The sequence below is a fragment of the Syngnathus floridae genome, chromosome 20 (assembly GCF_059516105.1).
Source record: "Syngnathus floridae isolate MCC-2025c chromosome 20, RoL_Sflo_1.0, whole genome shotgun sequence".
NCBI lineage: Eukaryota > Metazoa > Chordata > Actinopteri > Syngnathiformes > Syngnathidae > Syngnathus > Syngnathus floridae.
Genome location: NC_142432.1, coordinates 2248887 through 2262703, shown reverse-complemented (window position 1 = coordinate 2262703; position 13817 = coordinate 2248887). Strand labels below are relative to the sequence as shown.

Below are 13817 nucleotides of genomic sequence, written 5' to 3'. Positions count from 1 at the left end.
GGCGTCCTGAGGGAACGGAAAGAAAACAATGTAATTGCAAATGAGATGCATTTCTTATTCCTACATAATCATCGAAGAAAGCTGGCAGGATATTACAGGACAACATATCAAAGGGCAACATTAAAATACAAACCAGCGTGCTCTGCTAATGTTTTATTTTCTCTTGCCAGTATGCAAATGAGGCAGACAAAATAAAATCATTACATTATGTTTGGTTTACATAGCACACACAGAAAATATGAGTACAAAGAAGTGTACAAACAAACGGAAAGAAACATCATCGCAGTGCAGCTTTGGACTAATTAGCAGCATAAAACTCACAAATATAGCAGCTGCCAAGTTGAATTATATAATAAAAGATGTGATAAGACGCCAGCTAATTCCAAGGCTACTTAGCCTTAATGTTTTTTTGTTTGTTTTGTGATACTATGCAGCTGCTTGTCAGTTTAAATCAGCAACCAAATCTTTGGAAGGCTTTTTAACCCAATATAAAGATTTCCGGTTTGACCCTGACTTAACTTTGACAACTTACAAATGGCGTCGCTTTAAGACGTATGATTGAATAGTTTTCATGTAAACACACTACAAACGAACTAGCTTAGGGGAAGTTCATTTAAGTTAGCCTTGAAGCGGAGGAGCCATTCTGGATGCAATTACTTTCCTATCACTCAAAAGTTCCGCACGTATAACTCAGTACCGGTGGCTCAAGTCCTCCAGCGTTGCCTCGACTCTACGCCTTAACCCATTCACAGCTCAATTCCCTCTCTGGCCTCACACGTATATATTTTTTTGTAAAGATGTAATGAGTTTGCTCATATGGCGGGCTGCACTCTATTCAGCAAGCGGAAAAAGGCAAGTTCGTGAGCCAATTTCCGATTTGGATCACTGCAAGTTTCGCTCTGTCCACGTCTGCTCCGCCTAAACCACAACAAAAGCCAGCAGTTCTGCCTGCTCGGTCAGCTGCCTTGAGATGAAAGCCTGTTATTGAGCGGATGACTTCTGTGGGCCGGACGGACAAGTCCGTTTTGGGCCATTTAAAGGAAGAGCAATGATAGATCAGCTGTGCATCCCAGAGGAAATAAATCTAAAGATAGTGGATAGTGCTGTGCAACATGGACAGTCTCTAAAAGCCAGAAATAGCTTTTTTGCTCATTCTTACTTAAAAACCTGTTTTTAGCATTCTTTTACAGTGTCAATTAATCAAAAGAAAATTATTTGATATTATTTAGGGCTTGCCAAAACAACCCAGCGTCATCTATATATCTTTTCAACAGAAGTGGAAAGGTCAAAGTTTGATTTCTATTAAACAGAATGTCAACTCTGATAACATTCTTTTTGTGCACAAGCAATATCCGTTTGTGACTTTAATGTCCACCGTGTGTTAACAATCCATCAGTGGGTTAATATGGCGTTTGATGATATACCGCAATAATAATGTCATGACATTTGAACGTTATCCCCTGTGAGAGGTGTCATGGCTGTATTAAATCATGAAAGCGTCCCGCTGTGAGATGTAGACTTTGATAAATAGCGCCGCATTTAAAATGCTGCTCTGTACTTCTCTGGGATTTTCACGAGGTACAAATGGTCTTGGTGTTTGGGTCATCATCTCATGATCCAAGTGAAATCATTTGATGTTCATACCGTTCGGTTGGTGCAGATAGGAGTGAAAGCATTGGTCCCGCAGGTAAACAGCCTGTTTCCATTGACAAGCAGCACCCTGATGTAGTTCTGGCACTCCTCCTGTGGAAACACAGCAAAAACCGATGATGGTTAGTTAGCAGCTGGACGCCGATCCGGTGTCTACCTATTGACGAGCGGACTAAATGAAACTTTGTGAGACCAAACACCTGAAACCACGGGAGGGCCATTCTCAAACATGGTCGAGGCTTGATATCATATGATCAAGTCTAATGCCGCTCGAGCACATCTAGATCAGGTAGCAAAACGACAAAGCACAGTAAAGGCAAGAGATAATTGTCTTGAGTGTAGCTTGATATACTTCACTCAATCATGTTTCTTCTCAGCTTTTTGCCTCCCTACACGAATCAATTCACTTTGCTCTCCACTACGGTTAAGCACACACTGCCACTCTGTTCTCGACTCTCTCTTTCCATTCAGACGTTGGCGTAGGCCTGCAGCAAAGCACTTAGCGAGAGCCTCACGAGAAATAAAACGAGGTGACAGTGTGATTGACTTATCAAATGATTGATTGCCGGTGTGAACTTTGCCGTCAGGCTTTCAGCAAAGTTTTACTTGCCATCTCCATCAACAAGCCCACGACAAATGGAACAACAGTGACCGGTTCACGTGTCAAAAGTGCAGCGATTGTTTTTTCGCCCCCCAGATACATAAATTCTCGCAAGGTTCCGTCGTTTGAATTGTCGAGGGAGCCTATGTAGCAATCGAAAACCTTGTAAAAGCTGCTGGTGCCTGAGACAATTGAAATGCTCATGGGAAAATAGCCACACCGATTTTACCCTTCTGATATATCTTCCTTCAGGTCAAGATGGAAGTTGACTCTGAAAATTTCTAATTTACATACGCTAAGTACAGTAAATGAATCTTTTATGAGAAGTTGCTACTTTGTACTTCTATTACTGTGCTGCTGCAGTTTTATGGCTATTGCTAACTTAAAAGCCTTCCACTTGTGTAATTCTAAGTCTTTCGAACATCTCGCTCCTACAATAAATAATAGCATTGTTAATATTTTCCAGTCTTGTTTACCAAAACGCCTCTACTAATGTTCCATGACTGTATTTGTAATCCCCAGGCTGTTATAGTTTTGTTTTAAAAGACAAAGCAATCCAGCCGTGTCACCTCAATTCTTACAGTCAAAGTGAATCAAATATTTAATAGAAGAACAGATAAGGGCATTAGAGAGTGAGAAAAAAACAAATTTACTCAAAGCATAGGCGCTATGTCTTTATAATAGCTTACCGGTGGTTTATTCTGCCAGATAAACCACAAAAGGCTTGTCAGTAGCAGGAGAAGGAAGCCCTTTATTGCTATTCTTAGTGTAAACCACATGAGTCTTTGCTCACAGGGGAGGTGAGGAAAACAATTTTATTCTCAAGGACTGCGGTAGGATTGGACTGTAATTCAAGGAAACTATCCCTTGCCGGAGATGGAAACCATGTCACGTTAACTATAGGTTGACACGCACGAGCATGCTTTGTTTAACTTTGTTTAATTTTGTTCTAATTTGCTGTTTGGTACGCAAAAAAGATTTCCTTGTTAGTGACAAAAGTGGAAATTGATCAGAGCCAACACATGATGTCACAATGACAACTCTATGATGTCACTGACGGTTAAAAGAACGCTCAAGGATTTACTTTGATGCTACTTCAACTTGTGTTCTGGTTACATTCTGAAAGTATCAAAAAGGTGACAAATGGTTGGGTTCATCTTCTAATATGGTTGAGAGCATTCATTGTTTTTTGCACCGTCCATCTGCGACCCATGTCACGCTCAGGTTTGTGTGCGTGGGTTCCAGCTCTTCAATATCAAGGAGAAAAAGCTGGTACTGGATGGAGGTCTATTTGGGATGAGCAACAAAAAGAAAACTTCCAAATCAGATAAGAAACCTTCTATTCCTCCCCGTCAAAACGAGCCACAAAAGAAAATTCTGATTTGTCACCAAGGAGACCTTCGTACTCTCCGAGTTCCACGTGAAGAAGTACCCGCAAAACCATTAAGTCTTTCGGCTTCTGAGTACGACCGAATCCTCGCTAGAACCAAGGAGAGAACTTTACAGGCGGAGGAAAAGGCTTCCCAAAAGAAAATCGATGACATTAAAGCTGCAGAAGAAAGGAAACAGCAGATGATTGAGAAGGACCGTCGCTCTGCTCTGGAGGCAGAAACTGACTTACAATCGAAGAAGCAGAGCTTTGAACATTATCAGTACATGCGGTGTAAAGCCCAAATGGAGGAGGACAGTCAGATTCAAAAACTGGACACCCGTATTCAGCGTTGTAAGATCCAGTCTGATCTGGACACCCAATTTGAGTGGAAAAAACACTGCGAGGCCGTCCAGATTGCCAAAGAGAAGGCCGAGTTTGAGCGGATGGTCAAGTATCATCAGCGCACCCTCAACAAGGTTGAAGAGAAGGAGAAGAGGCGGAAGGAGAAGCGGCTCCTCCATTTAGAGGTTCTAAAAGAACAGATAAGGGAAAAGGAGGAGGCTGCCGCCACCATACGTCGGGAGAGGATAAACATGGCCAAACACGAGACCGATGATGTTAAGCTGAAAAATAAATGCATCGATGAGCTCAAGGAGGAGAGGCTGAGCGATCTCAAAGCTTCTGGGATTCCGGAGAAATATTACAAATATGTTGAGAAGAAGTCGGCAGAAGCTGGGGCAAAATCCAAACAATTCCAGTACCATGCACAATGATCTTTGACCGACATGGATATACTGCCAAACATGGTTCCGACATTGACGGATGACTGCAAGTTTGTCGAAAATGGCTGTCATAACGGCAGTTTTATCAGACTCGAACAGTCCTTCATGACAAGACCAGAGAACCGAGTCAAGTATTCGGATTACATTTTTTTTCGTCTGATGAAACTGTTGAATGAATCTTAAATCTTTTGTGTTGATCTTACCTTCATTAGAAATGACAAAGTATTGACTGAAATTAACCAAGAAATCCTTCCCCGCTGGTGCTAGGTCGATATTAATGCTCCATGTTTGGATGGCATTTGTACACGATTGTATACAATCACCTGACTTTTTTCTTGTCAAAGTGCCTAACCTTACCTGTGGTACTAAAACAGACTAAAATAATTTTCAGTGTCTCTTTTCTATCCTCTACACTTCTTCTCCCAAAGAGGTGTCAAATCTGAGTCCAGATAGTAAAACCCCTGCCATAGTTTGGTTTTAGCCAAAGGTCATTTAACCCACCTTACTCGTTTAAGGAGTGTTGGATCAAAAGAAAATGTTTATGGAAGAATAAATGTGACACAGTGCTTATTTTCTTACCATGGGCAATCCATTTTCTGGGATATTTGCTTCCGCTGAGGTGGTAAGCCACTGAGAAATGTTGTCCAGTAAGGAGTTGCCGCCCAGTTTGATAAAAACTTTTCATATTGAGGAAAAAGTGCTCCCGTCTGGAATTGTGTAGCTCTCGATGCATCGTTGAAATCGGTTGGCATCAAATCACCAAAAAAATGAGTACATATACGTGATATGTATCTTTGGAATTGATCAGCAAGACCAACAGATCTTGTGGATGTGATGTCATGTTATGGTCTCTGTGACAAAGCCAACTGTGACTTCATAGTGATGTTGTGATTGTCCTCAATTTGTGATGTCATCAACCGCCTCTATTTTAAAGTAGTCCATTTTTACATGTCGGTCTTTGTGTTGACATCGTATTTGTAAGAACAGATGGGACAACAATACATGGGTTTTTACGGATATATTTTTTCTTCTTTTTTTTTTTTTACATTGGGAGCAAAATAACGGAGAATCATGAGTGTGGCGGCGTCATCTTTGGCCAGGCAGGGTCGCTACTGCATGAAGGACCCGCTGGCTCAGCCTGATGAAGCTAAATATGGAGTTGAGTCCAACCAGAGGGTTCCTCTGATACGAAGGCAGCCAAAAAAGACTATTGTTATCTGCAACCAAGGCTTTATATACAACGTCCGAGTTCCACGCGATGAGCTCTACGTGCGGACAATCAGCCTTTCGCAGGCCGAGCATGAGCGGATTCTCGCAAAAGCCAAAGGCCCGAGTATCCTTGACAAGGAGTTGGCAGCGTTAAGAAAGGCGGCTATGAAAAATAAAGAAGACATAAAGGCCAGCGAGCAAAGAAAGCGACAGATCATTGAAAAGGACCTTTTCGCGATCCAGCGCGAGGCAGATAACGAGTTGCTGTCCAGAAGGCTTGCTTACGACCGCTACCAGGAAATGAGAGAAAAAGCCGATATAGAACAGGACTGTCAAATCAAACGGCTTGACAGGTTGGTTATGAACAGTAAAATCCAGGCCGAGCGCGACAAGCAGCTCGTTTGGAAAAAGCGCTGCCAGGCCGTGGAGATTTCCAAAGAGAAGGCCGAGTTTGACCGGGTGATCAAGTGTACGCAGGAGGCCATACGCAGGGATGAGGAACGGGAGAAAAAGCGAATGAGGGACGCTTATGTGCATTTAGAAAGCATCAAGGAGCAGGTGAGGGAACGCGAGCAGATGGCTTTAAATCGGCGCAGGGATCGACTCTATGAGTTCGGCAGCATGAAGGAGAAGATTCAGCAGAAGAGTCAGTGGCTGGAGGAATGTAAGGAGGAAAGATTAAATGAACTCAAGGCTTGCGGGATCCCGGAAAAATACTGCAAGTACGTTAGGAGAAAGACCAAAGACGACGAAACGCCGCCTAATCGAAACCAATATCGTACACACGATACGTTTGACCAATTACTCCGATGGACAAACTGCTCTACTAAAAAACCTACAGAGCAGGACGATATACTAAATCCTTTCCCGCCATTGCCGCCAATCTCTATAAAGGACACACCTGAAGGAGGAGATCTGGAATGATATCTTTTCCAGATCCTTTGACCTTCCACCATCTTTCGTCATAACCAAAGAGAAGTGACACGTTAGTGAAGGAAATAGGAAAAAAAAAAAGATTTGATGAGTGCCAATTGAAAAAAAATCTAAATATTTGTGCAAGGCGAGTTAGGAATGATATTTTTTTAGTGTGAAATGGTTTTTGCAAATGATGTTGAGCAATGATTTCTTTACTGGGATAATATTGTTTGACACGCTCAGTGGTATTTAACAATGTTTGTTAGTGCGCTTAACTTGCACTGCACCATCTAAAGAGGTCCCCTGACATTGGGTGACCTTTGAACTACCTCTACAAGTGGATGAGGTTGTGGTTTTATCTGTGTTAGTGTATATTTGTGTTTGATACCAGCATAGTGGAAACCATTTTTTTTAAGTAATTAAAACAAAAGCAGTGATATTTGGTGTGTTGTTTTGAAAGTCCGACCTGAAAACATTTTCTTCCCTCTGATCCAGAAGTTCTGAAACTATAATGACATAAGTGATCATTTATATTTCTAAATATATAAATATTTTCAATTTATTAACCACTTTCTTTGTGATACTTCAAATGCTTGGACGTCATACCTCAGACTTTCCTCGGCTGAAGCAAGCTCCCTTAGTAAATTCATCACAGTGCCACTCAGCTTCCTGCAGAAAGAAAGAAAAGAAAAAAAATCAGAAAAACATTACAGGGGAAATCATGTCAGTGTTTCGCTACTCGCATCAGCGATTTCGCCATGCAGATTGGTGGGCGGGGTGACTTAAAGCAGAGGCCAGTGGTGAATGAATTTGTCATTATGCTCTCATCATCCTCAGCCCCACGCGTCAACACACACATACAGAGCCAGTTCGTAAGGCTACGTTAGATACAGACACAAAATCCAATTAAAGTAGGTGCCGAGCGTAGTCCTCAAGAAGCTCGAGTGTGCCAATGTGATTGATGTGTGAGCAGGGGTAAATAAAAAATAAAAGATTCCAAAGCATAACACAAGTGGAGGAGGACGTCAAGGTGATTTACATGCCAGGCCGACAACGGCGGTCGTTGATACGACTTCTTAATTCATGAAATAAGTGTTTGCCTCAGGATGGCATCGCCACTGCTTGTGATAGATGGAAACTTGGCTGGCATTGAGAGATCCAAAGTGGACAAGTGGTAAAAATAGTGTCTTTGCAGAAATTAACATCTAACCCAAAATGATTGATTAACCCAAGTATGTGATTGTGTAGTAATTGATTTTTTTCTTTTCGAAGCGCTCTTCCTATCTTTATAAATGCATTCATTTTGAAACCATGCACATATGAATAATTGCATATACATATTGTCAGCATTAGGAAAAAGCTTAAATGGAGTAGAAAGGTGAGAGAATCTGGTCCCATTTAAAGCTCCCATTGCATATTAATGCGAGCTAGCTTTTCTCTTCTCACTGTGACCTAGTCAATTTAAATTCCAGTCGTAAACTGGATATTCTATCTGTGGCCACAGATGTGAACCACATATAGTAGCAGCTCAGCCAGGTCCCAGCGGAATTGGATTTTGGCATCATTATTATACTGCAATTTTTTTGTCTTTTTAATACCTCTTAATATAGAATTAAAATGGCCTTATCAAAGGACGACAACATTTGAGATTATTTCAATGCAGCAAAACAAAAAAGCTTTTGAATGACACTGCAAATGTATTATTATTGATTTAGTCATCAAAATGGAACATTCAGAAAAGAAGCAGCAGGGATTTCCCTGCACATCGAGAGAGGTGTGAACTCAAGGCAGAGCGTGATAATAAAAACATATTTGTGTCGTTCAAGCGCCGCTACTACGCAGCAGTTTTTCGACGTGATTCATCAACACGTAGGAGCATCTCGTCTGGCCTTATACTAAGTTGTGATTGCAAACAAGCCGTGAGTGATGTACAGATACCCATTGAGACGGGGGAGATGAATAGAAACCAAGGACAGGACATAAACAACAAATAGAGTCTACTTTAGACGTCTGTCAGAATGAGGGCAAGAATGTGGGCTGAGTGAAATAGTTAGCCAAGGAGTGATGAGCTGAATTGTAAAAAGGACATTATTATGAGCAAAGAAAACTCATGCTGCACTGTGAGTGAAAGCTGGACAGCAAGTTTGGGTTGGATTCAGTGAATAACTAATATTCCAGATATTTTTTTGATGCTCGAGTGATCTCATTTATGGGGAAAAAAAATGGTTGACTGACATCACACGAGGTCTGAAGTGCCACTCCAATTAGTTTGGCAATTGTATGTCCAGAATAGTTTTTTTTTTTAATGTCAGACCTCACTAATGTCAAATCTGTGACAACGCCAAGCTGGCAATCTCCACTAAAAATTTCACAAAAGCCCATGTTGCATGCTTTTAGTAGCAGCAAATGGTCCAACATTTCTCAATTGGATGAAGAATTAAATATGAAGCATGAGGACTTTATTTTCATTTCTAAAAAGCTCAGCTACATTCTTTCAGCCCCCTTCAGTTATGGCTTTCAGGGCTATCATTAAAAAAGGTGTAAAGTGTATTATTAAACCAAGGGTGCAATTGTGACCAAAATGGGCTGCTTTCATTCACAACATACAGCAACATCTCCAAAATTGCAGTAGGGTAGACGAATGGGGAAATGGGTGGCATGTAAGTGGAAGATTGCTGGAAAACTCTATGCTGTGCAATTTGCAGTATTGAATTACTGCTGTAGTGTTGCCTACCTCAATTACTACATTGATGTGATACAGAGACAATGCAGTACGGTAACGTCAGTGCCGCTTGAGTGTAAGGGGTGTGACCGAACCCCCCCCTTTGTGTTGGAAGCCATTATCACTGTCCCAGATGTTAACACGGATGTCACCACGCATTATCTGAATACGTGCCACGGCTGCCTGAAGGTTCACTTCAGACAAATGCCCTGCTTGAGCAATTTTCCTTTGAAAGGGACTGATTGATAAAAGATAAAAAGGCTGTTGCAAAGATGTGCCGAATTGCCTGGCAATGGTGTGGGAAGTCAAATGTACCATCGTAGCTCCGATCGTTTTCGATAGTTCTGGTCCTCGTTAATGCAATCGATGAGCCAATGCATGTCCCCTGCTGACTTTGAGAGAAAAACAACTTGTATACCAAATTTTGTAACCAATGAGTGGAATTCGTAAAACTCTTACGATAGTAAATTGGTTAGATTCTTTTATCGTGGCCTGAAGGTGTTATAAAGTAGGGCAAGGAGAAAGTACACGCTGTTTGCTCTTGACAGTGTTTCGCTGATAAGCGAGGACGAGGGTGGAGGTTGACAGGAAGACAAAAGCCACTACAGGCTGTGGGAATAAAAACATCTAAAGAAGCATATGTCAAGTCCAACCATGAAAGGAAAAGGAAAGATGAACTCACAGAGCAAGGTCTAACATTTATTTTTTGAGTTTTGAATAGACAGTGATGTGTGGGGACTATATTACAGTTTCGAATTCTGTATCTGTCCCCGATCTTGTGTTTCTTTCCCTCTATTTTCTGACCACCGAGTGTAGCTGACACTCAAATTATGGTTTCTGGTTTCAGTGGATCTCTTGAGTCTGGCACTGATATGTGTAACAAGGCAGAGAAGTGTATCCCCTAAATCCTCCATAAAGTCATTCCAGTTTGAAAAAGGACTCAACATACATATGATAGATTTTGTCATATAGTCACAAAAGGTTTTAAAGCTGCAAGAAAAATTTCATACGTTTACTATTCAAGCCCATGCCTCACCACATCCTTCTTTTTTTTTAAATGCATAGGATCACAAACACCTCTTGAAATGTGAGAAAAACAATATTGCAGTCGCTAACATCAATACAAATATATATTATATGAATGTATAGCCAGTGAGGTAATCAATTTCCAATGCATGCATAGTATTATTTTTTAGAAGACACAAAAGGAAAGAAAATACTTTCCAAGGTGTAAATGGTAAAAGAGCATCTTTGCTCTTTAAAATTCCACACTTGCACTCAGCCTTCTGCCTGACATGGAAAAATCGTCTCCAGTCAAATGCAAAGCAGGGACGAGCACCTGGGTCACTTCTAAGTTTCAAGCTTCTTTTTTTTTTATTTTATTCACTTGCATCACAGAGCAGTGAGTGTGACCAGCATAGACAAAAGTTTGACGGCGTCTTAACTTTTGTTTGACCAACGTCTTGTGGTCTGGAAACGAGGGATTAATTGATAGGATTGGTGGAAATCTCCCCCATTGAATCTCGGATTAAAGAAGGGTGAGCTTCACAAAGCATGCGTGAGCATCCAATCGAGACTGCCTGAGCTTTCTTGTGTCTCACACCACCCTCCTCTCCCTCCTTTCCACCAGAATTGGCCTTGCCTCCTATGTCATTTCATCATTTTTCTCATTTTGCTTTCCAGGCAGCTTTGTGTTTACATGGCTGCCACTCGTCCCTCTTTGTTCTATTCAGCCATTCTCAATCCCCTGTTGCCTTTTTTTTCCTTCTTCTTCTTTTCCCTCAATCTCTCCACTGGTTCTTCTGGGATTTTAAATGGCAAACATCAGCGGCTGTCTACCCATCAAAGAACTCTCGCTGCTACCGACAAACAAACCTTGGATGTATCAATGTTTGTATGTGAAGAGTGCGGAGCCTCAAAGGTTTAGCTCTGCAGGGAGCAGGAGTACATGCAAGGCTCAATTAGGCATGAAAAAGTTACATTTCCACAAAAGTCTTAGAATACTGGCTGTTGAAAAAATATTAGTTCTCAAGGTAGCCTTAAGCAAGGCACCAACTTTGACTGCTTGGGGGCTTGACACTGTTTTACAGCCCCCTCACATTTATATTATGCCCCAAGAGATAGATGTAGGAAGTAGTAATTGTAGTTGGGAGGGGGAGTAAACAGAGGCGGAGCTAGAGGGAGGGCCGCGGGGACACTGCCACCCTTCTGAAATATGTTTGGGTATTTTCCTGCACCCCCCTATATTTGAAAAATTATTTGGGGTTGTAAAAACATTTTGAGATATCCCTGCCCCCCCCAAGGAAAAAAATCCTAGCTCCGCCAGTGGAACACACTTGCTGTAGTTGGATCGGCATCAAAGCGTGTGCAATCGTGCTCCTTCATACAATTTTCCATTACGATTTGTATATTAAGAACAAAGGGAAATGTCCTCTCGGGAAAATAACTCTTCCTCGGCCTGTGCGACATTTCTCAATGAAGTTCAGTTGAAATTAGTTTTTGAAATACGGTTTGGTGTCATCTTCCAAACTAAAAGAACAGGGATTAAAACACAACACCTACGTGGATTATTTTCAGAGTCACTGCATTTCCTCATTTCTACTGACAAACGGCTCTTCTACTGAAGGGCAATATTTAAAACTAACATTAAACAACATTATGTACTTTATTTTACTGTATTTTAGCAACTATTCGAGCAACTCTTTTCCTTCCTTGTGAGAGGCTTACAAGCAAACAAGCTGTCACTCCAGAAAATGTGCAGACATTGTGACGTGTGAGATGCAAAGCTGTTTTTTACCGTGACAGCTTTAAATTGTGGGTAGTTTCAGCTTACTTCATCCTGCATGAAAAGTGCTGCTTGGGAGCCAGGGGGCGGAGCTAGAAAGTAAGACGGCAGAGGAATATTTACACTCACCTGGATCAGTGTTAGGTCCTCCAGATTGAGCCTGAAGAGATGATTTCTAAAAGGAAAAGAGGATGACGTGAGGTATGGTATTCCAGATATAAATAGAGGAATACTCCACAGGGGATTTCTAGTTTAGGAAGTTCAGAAGTAAACTATTTTGAGCGTGTCAACATATTTAAAAAGGTAGCTTGACTTGGAATTTCAAATAAGCCTTTGCTTTCATTGATTTAAGTAGCTCAAACAACTGCAGCAACAGAATATTTCAACCTCAATTGGAAAAGTCGTTTAGCAAGTTGAATGGAGACAAACTATTTCCAGACACAAGGTGGTTGCCTTATAACATTTCTCTCGTCTCCCAACACAATAAAAACGATGAGAAGAGTTTGTGACTGCAAATCAAATCTAGCTTATCTTTTATTTCATCGGTGGTGTGAATATATGAAAAGGAAAAATATTCTCTGAAACACTGTCGTGAATCTCTTGCGCCATCTTGCCTTAAGCCTTTTTGCTTCGGCAAACCGCAAAATGATTTCATTGACAATCATCGCTTTTCAAGAGCGATCGCTCTGGCAAGAAATAATTTTTTTATTGACCCAAAATGTATCAAGATGGCTGCATAGCCAGCAGGAGACCCTTGAGAACTACTTTCATTTTCTCTTTGCCGCTTTTTTAAATGGTCTATATTTTACATGTCCTACAAATCATCATCCAGGAGGAATTGGTTTAGATTCAATTTCAAAAGTGTCAATAAATGAATTCCATGTAAACATTCATATCTTACACTTGTAACTTTTCGCCGCTATTCTTCCCTTTTGGCATGCACTGCGGCGTCACACTCCCTCCGTGCATGAACACACACATATTGTTATACACAACCCGAAATCTATCAATCTTCCTGAGGAGAAGCTATCAAGCATGTCTCGGTGCAGCCTCTGATTTTTACCGTATTGATATTTGCATCGATCCCTCGTCCCCGCCATTATCACCCACGTCTAACGCAGCTTGCCTCCATCTATGCACCCAAGCACAACACCCATAGTTAGACTCTCAGCAGACGTCGAAGTTGGCCATGAGTGAAGACTGAATTAAATCACTTTTCTGAGTGGTCCTACTCCCACACACTGACAGGATTAGCTCAATCTTAGCTAAAATAGAAAGTGCCTAGATGGGGAATCTTAAATTAGGTATTAGGGCCACGTTATATAAATTCCTCAGGAATAACGTCTTTATTTAGTTATATTTCTTGATTAATAGGCTGTGTGGTAAGGCATGAACATTCCACCTTTAGTTTCATAACATTACAACTTTTGTTTTTCTTTTTATTATGCCCCCAAAAGACCTTTGAGGAAAAGGATCCAGCAAAAGTCGTTTTTCTTGGCCTTTTGAAGAAAAGCTGGTGTCGTGCAATGCACCAGTGAAGCGCAATAAAATACAACACGATGACAAGGAAAAGTAAAACATTGCAGAAAAGACACTAAAGGAGAAAAAAACAAAAGTCTGAGTTACCTGGCACCCACAATCAGTTCGTTCTGGCTGGGATCAAAGGTCAACTGGGAATAATCCACCGTGTCCTCTGCTTTGAACCGGAAAATCCACGGCTCCATCCCTGCCAATGGCAACAAAGGACGCGAGTTAACCAATCAGAGTTAAGATGGCGAGAC

At 41.3% G+C, this 13817-nt stretch overlaps 3 protein-coding genes across 8 annotated transcripts in view; 2 read left to right on the top strand and 1 right to left on the bottom strand.

Moving 5' to 3' along the window:
• Positions 1-13817, bottom strand: part of sema5a (sema domain, seven thrombospondin repeats (type 1 and type 1-like), transmembrane domain (TM) and short cytoplasmic domain, (semaphorin) 5A) — a 67605-nt gene that overhangs the window by 27835 nt on the left and 25953 nt on the right. For 3 of the 6 annotated variants that reach the window (XR_015854626.1, XM_088363379.1, XM_088363380.1), the window contains exons 3-6: positions 13663-13762; positions 12166-12211; positions 7136-7198; positions 1645-1743 (exon numbers count right to left, since the gene is read on the bottom strand). Coding sequence is in view for 5 of the 6 variants with exons in the window: in XM_088363379.1 (XP_088219505.1) it covers positions 1645-1743; positions 7136-7198; positions 12166-12211; positions 13663-13762 (308 nt within the window). In the remaining variant the exon portion in view is untranslated. Of the gene's footprint in view, positions 1-1644; positions 1744-1850; positions 1931-2940; positions 3103-4984; positions 5206-7135; positions 7199-12165; positions 12212-13662; positions 13763-13817 lie in introns of those variants that run through there. The other 3 variants (XM_088363384.1, XM_088363381.1, XM_088363383.1) reach the window with 3 other exon arrangements.
• Positions 3126-4786, top strand: LOC148380705 (uncharacterized). The gene has a single exon (XM_088363396.1). The coding sequence runs from the start codon at positions 3548-3550 to the stop codon at positions 4394-4396; it is 849 nt and encodes a 282-aa protein (XP_088219522.1). The 5' UTR covers positions 3126-3547; the 3' UTR covers positions 4397-4786.
• On the top strand, positions 5393-6966 carry LOC148380704 (uncharacterized). Its single transcript, XM_088363395.1, has one exon. It carries the CDS (start codon positions 5477-5479, stop codon positions 6536-6538), a length of 1062 nt encoding a protein of 353 aa, XP_088219521.1. The 5' UTR covers positions 5393-5476; the 3' UTR covers positions 6539-6966.

Bases quoted from the DNA above. Each gene is read 5' to 3' on its own strand.
- LOC148380705 (XM_088363396.1), top strand. From the start codon at position 3,548: ATGAGCAACAAAAAGAAAACTTCCAAATCAGATAAGAAACCTTCTATT.
- LOC148380704 (XM_088363395.1), top strand. From the start codon at position 5,477: ATGAGTGTGGCGGCGTCATCTTTGGCCAGGCAGGGTCGCTACTGCATG.